The following is a 10,385-nucleotide window of genomic DNA, read 5'->3' on the forward strand; positions in this document are numbered from 1 at the left end:
ACAACTGAGATAATCCATCCACAATACGAGGTTAGTCATTCATATACTGCTGCATGGGCTGTGCTGTAGTTACATCGTAAGATTTTAAAAACTGAGCTTAAATAAATGATTAGCGGTAATAAAAGCCGAGGAGGTCAACGGTGATCACTGACTGTTTTAGGAGCTTTTGAGATTAAATAGAAGAAAATACAAAACATTAAACATGTTAACAACACAAAACCCATATTAAACGCAGACTACTTTAGGCCCGGGAGTAGGATTCGTCACGTCATCACTGAACAACCGGATAGAGTATGTTCGGGGAGTGTGAATGTGTGTACGGTGTCCATTTCTGTTTGTGAGTGCTGAGTATTTGCATATGTGGGAATGCACGTTTGTGTTTGTGTGTGCCTGTTTGTTTATGTTCATGTGTCAGGTTGGGTCTTAGACTCCACCTCTCTGGGAACATCTCAGACCCCTACACCTGGCCCCCACCCTGCCGGTGGCTGATGCCCTCAGCTGTCGGTGCGTTGGTGGTTCTCGGTCCGGGGCTGGTCACTCAGGTATGTACTGGCTCACTCCCCGTAGCTGCACCGTGGCTTCTGCACCATGGCTGCTGGGTGACACCCCGTCTGGTGCTCTCCTCAGCCCCAGATGGGGGACCCCGGTGGTCCTCCTTGGGCTCTCGCACTCTGGGGGCCGCTAGATGTCTGGGGCCTGGATCTCCTACATGCCTGCTTCATGTCCTGGGGGGCGGGGCTATGGCTCTCCACACCCACTATCAGATTGTTACATGGAGAAACCTTTTGAATACAAGCGCGCTCACGCACACAGGTGTACACAGACACCTTGGCTGCTGCCTCTAAACATATTGTGCGTTGTCAGTCCTGCGTGCCGCTCATTAAGTTTCAGTATTTATTATTTCCTGTTACTGACACTTATCCAGGTTGCTGCTGTGGTCTGCCTACTGTGTTGTTCTCTTTTTGCTTGTTTTCTTCTTTTCTTCCAGCAGGTGATCCAGCTGATTTTTACTGTCTTTTCTCTCTGTCCCTCTTCCCCTCTTTTTCTTGAACTTCCCTCGTCTACGTCTTTCCCTTTCCTATCCCCCTGGTCTTGTATGTTCCCATTGTAATAACTTAAAAGTAAAAAAAATAAAATAAAATAAAGATAATCAAGTGGAACAGTATGGCAAAGCTGTAATGATCCACTTGGAAAAATAAACCCGTTGGGCATCTTTTTTGACCTTCAGACGATAATTCTGATGCTACAGTGCTGAACAGGGCAGGAGGGAAAAAAAGCCTAATTTAACTGAAATAACCGCAGAGGGGAGAAAAGTATCTACCATAAAATTCAGTAACTAGTTATGCAGTATAGCTGTCATCAGCAACAGATACGGGTATTTAATTGATTTATTTGTAATTCCTTTACTAACTTAAACATTTAAAACTGTATTAAGTGATAACATTTGCTTAGCTTTATCATACTAATACGTAATGCTAGCAACTTTATAAAGGTTTGTACTTTTGCACCTCTGAAAAGTGGATCCCCAAAGTGATTCAAAGACAGGCTCCCTGCAGCTGTCCACAAAACATCATTTTCACATAACCAGAGATGGGCAGTGTAATCTGATTACTTTTTTCAAGTAATGAGTAAAGTAAGGGGTTACTATTGCAAAAAAGGTAATTAGATTACTGTTACTTTCCCGTAAGCACGCTGCGTTACTAAAACCGTGGTTTTTTTGCCAGAGTGTCTCATGACAATGACGTAAGCGAGTGCGACGTTCGTGACAACAGCTGTGTGCAGATCAAAAATGGATAATATAACGAGTGCGGGAGAGAGTATGAGCGTGCAGCGTTTAAAGCGTGGAAGTACTGACCTTACTTTGAGTTTGATTCCGTAAAAAGTGACAAAAACATTAGTGTCCGCTGTTCACTGCGTGGGAAGAAAACTTCTTTTTACAGCGAAAAAACCCGTTTTTAAAAAGTTTTAAAAAGAGACTTTTTCATTTGATTACATTTTATATGATGGATTATGCAGAAAAAGTAGAATTGGGCTGAAAGATCTATTGTTTTATTACCTATTTAAGGGATAAATCATGTTTTAAAAAGTAACTAAGTAACTAATTACTTTTGAAAATAAGTAATCAGTAAAGTAACGTGATTACTTTTTGGGGGAAGTAATCAGTAATTAGTTACTGATTACTTTTTTCAAGTAACTTGACCAACACTGCACATAACTGACTTGAACTGATTTTCAAATGCTTGAATATATATTTGAGAAACTATTTCCCTTTTTCCTAAATGCAATGAAAACCTTTTGTGTTGATGGCTGCTCCTGCTGCCATAATCACACTGCATATTCATGTACACAAACTGATTTAGATGTGAAAAGTTCTGATGATCTTCTGTTAAGCTTTTGTTCATGTTTGAGATCTCACTGCAAGAAGGAAATCCAGCACAGGAACTTTCTCTGTGTTCGAACAGTTTTTAGTGACGGGTGAATGAACACAGTGCACAATGGAAACACAAGAGCTAACTGTGGCAAAATAAAGAGAGTTGAAATATTTACTAGTGCTGAGGGGATGCAACACAGCATAGCTGCTGACATACCTGTAGTTGTTTGCAGGGGTAGAACTTGTTGAGTCCAGCTCCCTGTTCAGCTTGGAGTAGTCTATAGTAGATGAAGCTCCTGCCTCCAGCTGGGCAAAGAACCTGGCCTTCTCCTTTTCCTCCTCCAGAGTGTCTAAACCCACCGCGCTCATGTACACGGTTGACACCATCGCCGAGCCTGCACACACATTTAAACACAGCACAAGTGGCATACTTCTCCACAAGACTCCTTCATGTATAGTGCTTTATGTAGGTGGACACATGAGGACGCTTTAAACAGCTGAGGGAGAGACAATAACGGTGGAGCTACTCAGTACTGAGTTCATGTTTGGAACTTTCTGTTTGGGTTTTTTTTTTGGAGGGGTGGTCCTAAACCTTAGATCAGCTGTAAAACAGCCCGTTTCAGTTTAAGCTTTGATTTCAATAATCTGCATGCTCAAAAAAATGTTTTGCACCATTGCCATCCTGGTTACATAATAAAAGATGAAAAATGCATTTTTCATCATTTATATTAATAAGAAGATGTAGGAAAATCAGCGTGCTAGCTCAATTTCTCCAAACATGAATTTCTGTAACACTTTATTAACTTAGCTGCCAGTACATTTCTGGAGCCTCCCAAATAAACTGGTAGTCTCACGAATTTCACTGAACATCTGTTTCTGTTCTTCATCGGATATTTTTCTTCTCAGGTCTTCTTTCCGCTTGAACCTATTATTGATTTTCTTTCTTTTATAAAAACTTTATTTAAGCATAGTTTTCTGCATGATCCTCTGTTGTTTGCTTTTTAAATACTTTCACATATCGCTCTCGCTGGTTCGTCTGTGTGTTCAAGGACTCACCCTCTGTGTCTTTGTTGTCTCTCAAGACGAGGTCTTCCTCCTTTGAGTGAATACCTTCTGCCTCCTCATCTTCCTCTTGAATAGACTCAGACTTCCTTAAAGAAATCTGAGATTCCAACCGTGCTGACAGAAATAAAAATATCTTGATCTAAACAAATTAGGAAAAGCAACAATAGATCCACCACCTGGGACCCAACCTTCACATACACACTGTTAACAAGTGTACAACACATCAGACACAGTCACCATAATAGAAACTATATTATTGGCTTAACAAAAGGCCCACGCTGCCACCTAGTGTATGTATCAGCTCACTGACTGTCTTCATCAGATCATTTCAATTTTTTCTGTTTAGCCTGTATCAGGTTTTAGGTGCTGTTGAAACATTTCTCACTGTCTCATATTATAGGATGACACCAACATTAACATGTACAGTAAGGTCCTATCATCACTTGAATAACCTAATCAGGGTGGTTGTAGCTCAGAAGATATCCCTGAGCAACATACTGAGGCCACGTTGCTCTCTGATGCAGCCGTCAGAGTATGAATGTGTGTGAATGTTAGAGAGAAAGCACTAAAACATAGAAGAAAGTGCTGGTGTGAATGGGTGAAGTGAAGACAACGTACAAAAACTAAATAGTTATTCAAACACAGTTTACTGTCATTTAGCTGGCAAGCAACCCAAGATTAGAGCGCATTTAAATTCAATATTAGCTCTAGTCTGAAAAGTTCCTGTTTATGTTTTCTTATGTATAACATTGTATAGTAAACAGTATAAATGTGTTCTTAAGATGTATTTAGTTATTATTGTTGTTATTTTTTTAGTTTGACGAGTGGCTGCTTTCTGATTTCTACCACAGACACAAATCCCCTTCAAGGTTTTCGTTTGTTATAAATATGTGTAAACAGTAAAACATGTTCCCGACTGCTAACAAATACATTCTTGTGGTTTATGCAATGATAAAAACATGCGATTAAAAGAAGCTACAATTCCTGCATTAGATGCATAAAATAACTGCAATGAAAAAGTCAAAACAAACTCAATTACTCAAAAAATGCATTTGAAAGCCACAATAAATAGGGCTGGGTTTAAAAAATAGCTCTTTAAATATAAATGTATTTTGATAGAAACGCCAGAATCTCAGGGTAATGCTCAGAAAACTGGCAGAGAGGTTTCATCCTTACAGAATCCACAGACATCCACATTACTCACATTCTCGTAACACATACATTATAGGGCCTTGGGGTGGGCACGCTACATGGCGTCCAGAGGACGGTCTGTGTATTCAACCTCACCTCTGGCGCTGGCGCCCACCTCTGAATTTTAAATGCATGTAGCCACTGAGGGTTCTCGGGAGGCGCCGTGCTGGCACCTGCTGCTCTCTGGCAGGAAGCACCATGCCCTCCCGTGTTTTAAATGCACTTTAGAACAACACGCAGCAGCACTGCACATGAGCAGGAGGAGGGAGGTTTGGGGTCTTCCCCATAAATTTGAAAACGCAGTTTTTGCGTTGCAGTGTGGATTGCGAAAACAGAGGCTTTCGAAAAACGATAACGCATTTTAGTCACATGATGCAGTCATGGTGCAGCACTTGTTTAGTCTTTTTCCATTTTTCACAGCCCTATTAAAGATTACTATCTGTTCGTACATGCTCCCCATAGCTTTTCTTCAAAGAGGACCGAATGTTAATTTCGGCGTATTTGTTTTGGCACGTCTCCCAGTCTATATTCTCGCTCGCTTTTCAACTTTGTACTCTTGTGTTACTCGCAGCAACAACGCCACCTCATTGTTAGTCCATTTAAAAAACTCGGTGCTTTTCCTCCACATTTTGCTGCGACGTTTCAAAGAGCCGGAAAGTAAATAAACAGCAGACAGAAATGAGGCAGGTCGAATCGTCTTACGTTTCACGCATGCGCAGTTCTGGAACGTAGGCGTTTTTAGTCGTTTCATTGTGGATGAAAAACTCTTCGGCTCTTGTGGACACGGAGCGTTTTTAGAGAAAAACGCCGTTTTCAAATTTATCCAGATTAGTGTAGACGTAGCCTAATTCATGTTTTTATTTAAAGATTTCTGCATCTAAGAAAAAAACCCACAAACAAAGAGAGAGGAGAGAGTGATCTACAATAAAGCTAATGTCTCACATGTGTATGTACTGGATGTTTTATGTTTTATCATTATTACCTGTTGCTGATCCTCCACCACTGAGTGCCTCATCTTGCCTCACTGTTGGTTTTTGGTTGCTTTTAGAGTGTGGCTGCTTGTCAGGACCACCTAAATCCACAGAGTCATCTGAAACAGACTGATAAATAGATGCCCTTAAGACAAAACTGTGGTTTCCTGGGTTTTTTATTGCTGATATGAAGGGACCACTGATCACGGTGACATTTTTGATATTACATACACAAAGAGCTCCCTCTGTTTGGCTGAGATATGAACACTTCTCAGTAAAATCACTTCTGATATTAGCCTTTCAGTACTAGCACAGTTCACATGCAGTCGGTGCTATAAGGGGGCGCTGACTATAGGCTAATCTTTGCTTGTAAAGCTGGTCATTAATGTTTACAGGCAGTTCTAAACATAGCCCAAGAGGGCTCATAGATGAAAAACCCACCACCCAAAATAATAAGTGACCCATTTAGATTTTGATGAATCAGATCAGAATCAGATGAATGAAAGCCTTTATATGGGTAATTGATAGTGTGATGATGATTTACAAACATCAGCACAGACGCATTAATGTTGCATTACCTCTTTTAAGAACTGCTCGAACTGTGCATCCACCTCTTCTTTGGTTAGTCTGCGAGACATAATCATGCTCACCTCATCCACCAGCAGGAAACTAGGAAAGAACAACATACAATAAAACATTTTTATGAACATTATGAGAAGCATCACCATCACCTACTTGGTACTCAGTTACAAAGAGTCAATATGCCATTCACAGAATGCTATTTCTGTTATGTTGCATCATTCAAATGAATATGCAGTGAATTCATATTGAAATTAGAATCAGAATAGTGTATGAAATATGTGACATAACTAGCTTTTTGGCCCGGGAAGGGCTTGAAACAATTCACCCTATGACTCATCCAAACACTAATGTTATCATGTCCTTTCAAGATTTCAGGTTTTCATTCAGGAGCAGAAAGCCTTTTCAGAAGCACATCAGTGTAATTCACTTCAGGTCTGTTCACAACTACTAACGTTACCCCAAGTGCACAAACCGCACGCAAGGGCTGAGTGGACGTATGGATGTCACATGTTTTCACCACATTTGAAAAACACAGAACAGTTGTAACCAAACTGCCTGAACATGGCCAAATGTTCAAGGAGAATGCAGTGCCCACAAGAACCCAACAAACAACTTAAGCATGTTCCTTTTAAAAATGTGTTCACAAGAGTCAAAACCATCCAAAATCAGCATCCTACCTCAACAAAATAAACTTTCCTGTCCATCCAAATAAACTTCAAAGCACCTGTCAACCCATAGTAAGCACTTTGTGAAAGGCAATATCATTTTTGCTGGCTCATCTTGCTTTGACACTGTTTCACTGCATGAAATATCAAGATTGGAAGAATGCAGTGAAATGGAACATCGTTCAGTTGGTAGTATAAATTCTAAGTCATGTCTTATAGAGACAACATTTATTTCTAAACTGTTTTAAACCAGAATTTTAAGACAAAATATTTCAAGACAGCATTTCTGTTACTATTTAGGGTGATTTTTTTTCTTTGAAAAGTTACTGCCTTGGCTATAGTGGAGACTGATAAGGAATACACCTACTAGAAAATATGACACGCTGTGCTGTTAGTATATTACATGCAGAAAACCATTAGCAGTCAGATTACGTATTAGAAAACATAATGTTCTGTCCAAACACCCAAAAGTACCATTACTTTAATGAGTGAAACACTGTGGTGTTTCATGTTTTTTGCATCACATTTGAGAGAAACCCAGTCCACACTTTGACTATGAATGGGTCTTTACTAGGTCCTCAAAAACACTTGTTGAAATAATGATGACAAAGCAAAGTCTTCAACCATAGATGGAGTTTGCTCAGTTGTCATGGAGAGATCTCTTATGGCTATTTCACACCTGAATTATCGCCATGGCAACTGAGCAAACCATGCTGCTAATGAAGACTGAACTGAGTAGTTTCTTGAGTTATGATTACCTTATTAAATAAAACAGATTTTTCAAAATAACTTTGACAACATTTTTGATGGCAGGCTCAAAATGATCCAAATATAAAGTGAGAAGACTCACTCGCATATCAGGTCAATCTTTTCTTCACTGTAACACAAGTATAACGTCAAACCATCATTACGCTTATTAACAACACAAATAGTCAAATATTTGCGGCTTTCACACTTATTTGACTTCAACATTTGCCTTGGCTCGTCTGATTCATATTGTTTCATTACTACATATGTGTTTTGTCAGGTTTCATTAGGTATGTGTGTTTGTGAAGGGATTTTTCTGTAAAGCAAATCTACCTGTGGGTATAAATAAAGTAACCTTAACCTTGGTCTCTACGAGTATCATCAAATGTTTTTCGACAACAGATTCTAAAATACTCGCACGTATCTTACAATCTGTGGTGGAAAAACACTACTTGGCGCTTATTTCGCTGAAATATTTGACCTTTTTTACTTTTGGTGTGCGAACTAAACGTTAAAAAGGTCAAACATTTCAGCGAAACGTGCTGCATGCTAAATTATCATAACGACACACCACAACACAGCTTGCAAGTCAACGTCGCAAGATGAAACGGTCACTTCCGATTACCCCTACCATAATAAAGCTCGACCCCAGCCCGTCGATTAAAAACTTTAAACAATAATTATATAATACGATCATTCTCATTCAACTTAATTATACCTAATAATGTCTACTTTTGTTAGTGTTTTGTAAAAAATCGTTTCAGCAAATGAGTTTAATACTTCACTTTTATTGCCTGTTCTTATTGTCCTTATCTACAACATTCTGATTCTGATACTTTGTGACTGGTTTTTATTTTGAAAATGAACTAACTTACTTCCGGTATTTTCGGGCGCCTTAAAGCCAACTACAGCCGCAGTTTATCTTGGAACGTTAGCTGGCTAAAGAGAAGAGCTGTTTCCCTACTGCATCTGCTGCATCTTGAGTAGCTTAGATGTGTCGCTCTTGTATCAGCACAACTCACATAACACAATGGACTTACTCAGCTGAACACTTGTTGAAACGTCTCCTCTGTTTGTTGTCTTAAATAACTTACCCTGACGCAACCCGATTGGCTGACCCGATGCGTCACAGACGAACGACTATAGAAAAAAAATCAAGACCTAACAGCTTTCAAAAACTGAAAGTAAAGTGTCTCTATCGCCCCCTGGTGTCGGGCGGCAAGATGGCTCTTAAACTGGTCATACTAAAACAATAAAGCTAACCTCAGCCATTAGTAGTAATTCTCGTCTGGCTGATTGGATTCTGTTTCAAATCCAATCTATTAGTTTTATTTTGATTAATAACCTGATTCTATAAGATGAGGTATTTATGTATGTATTTACTAACATTTCCTGTAGTTTCTGTCTCAGGAGTGTGGGCTGGATTATGAACTTGAGATTGTTGTGGAAGTTTTTCCACTTAAATAAAGCCTGCAGATGAGCGGTGAGCGGTAGCCAACATTCTTTAATCAAAACACACACAGAACAGAAAACCAAGCTTGGTGGAGAGCCTGCATGACCACGGGGCAGGGTCAGCAGAGTCTCACTGAGAGTAGTGTGGCTCTCAGTTAAATACCTTCTCCAGGAACTAAAGGCAGTACACAGCTGTTTCACACCTTAAGGTTCACACTCCCTTGCTACCTCCCAGAGTCCTTGAAGAGACAAAAGACTGGTCCTCTGGAGTTCCTGTTTCCCCCAACATCCTACTACACCCCCTACCATTTGTCTTGAGTATGAGTGTCAGACATGCTAAAATCACCAAGGCATTACAATAACGTGATTAACACATAGGTGAAAGAAATTCCATTACAATCCCACCCTTTGGTTCTTAAATCAAGAATCACATTAATACCAGAATTTCTTTCCTGACATTCTGTAATCACATCAACATTATTGTACACTTAAAGGAGTTTCACACTGTGTATCCTCACTTCACTGTTCTCTCACCACCCTTTGTTCATCTTTAATCTTCCCCCCAATCTAAGCTCTCACATGCAAATGGCAACAACAATGATACAGAGGAAAGGTCTTCTCCAGAGTGTCAAAGTACTTTGCATGGCAAAGTGAAAAAGCATTAGGTGGTCATTCTCATGTCCCGATCATGGCTCCTGGTGTCTGTGCCATTTACAGAGTCATAATTCCAACGCTGGTCTCCCTCTGCGCTGTCACTTTTGGAGCTTGGCATGCTCTCTCCATCCCTCAATTTCCGTTCCAACGTGGCTGTAGATTTAAGGCAGAGCACGTCGTACACCTTAGTTGTCTTCCTCAACGTCAACGGCGAAATTCTTTCATTTTATTTAAGATTTTACTGTTCAAAATCTCCTCGTGACAATCATTTGGAAGCCCAGTGGTGCAGCCCATTGTCGTTTGTCTGCTGTCCTGCAGATGGTCCCTGCTTCTCACTGGTCCTGTTGAAGCGTTCTCTCCCGGTCGTGGTCTGTATCTGCATCAATCCTTCCATATCTCTCATGTCACGGTCACTGCAATTTAAAATGAAAGCTTCCACAGAAAACCCTCTTTTGCCCTATGTCAGCTTAGCACAATTAGACATGCACAATGAAGTTGTGCATTGTCTATAAAATACAGGATTCTCCCCTGGGTAGCTTTCACACCCAGGCCCTGTCATAAGAAAAGGTAAAACATTAGCCAGCGGCGTGTCCTGCTGTAAATCATGTGATTAGATCATATGATTAACCCTTTGCTGTGGAAAAATAGATGTTAGCGCAGCGCATCTGTATGCACACTTTCTCACAG

General features: G+C 40.1%; 1 protein-coding gene across 10 annotated transcripts in view; it reads right to left on the reverse strand.

The window, feature by feature from the left end:
• Positions 1 to 8,714, reverse strand: part of cep162 (centrosomal protein 162) — a 49,953-nt gene extending 41,239 nt beyond the window's left edge. For 7 of the 10 annotated variants that reach the window (XR_004198687.2, XR_005614777.1, XM_031726877.2 and 4 more), the window contains exons 1-5: positions 8,633 to 8,713; positions 6,177 to 6,267; positions 5,610 to 5,727; positions 3,428 to 3,550; positions 2,589 to 2,766 (exon numbers count right to left, since the gene is read on the reverse strand). Coding sequence is in view for 8 of the 10 variants with exons in the window: in XM_031726877.2 (XP_031582737.1) it covers positions 2,589 to 2,766; positions 3,428 to 3,550; positions 5,610 to 5,727; positions 6,177 to 6,242 (485 nt within the window). In the remaining 2 variants the exon portion in view is untranslated. The other 3 variants (XM_039619242.1, XM_039619243.1, XM_039619244.1) reach the window with 3 other exon arrangements.
• Positions 8,715 to 10,385: the final 1,671 nt, after the last annotated feature.

The sequence above is a fragment of the Oreochromis aureus genome, linkage group 11 (genome assembly GCF_013358895.1).
Source record: "Oreochromis aureus strain Israel breed Guangdong linkage group 11, ZZ_aureus, whole genome shotgun sequence".
Classification (NCBI taxonomy): Eukaryota; Metazoa; Chordata; class Actinopteri; order Cichliformes; family Cichlidae; genus Oreochromis; species Oreochromis aureus.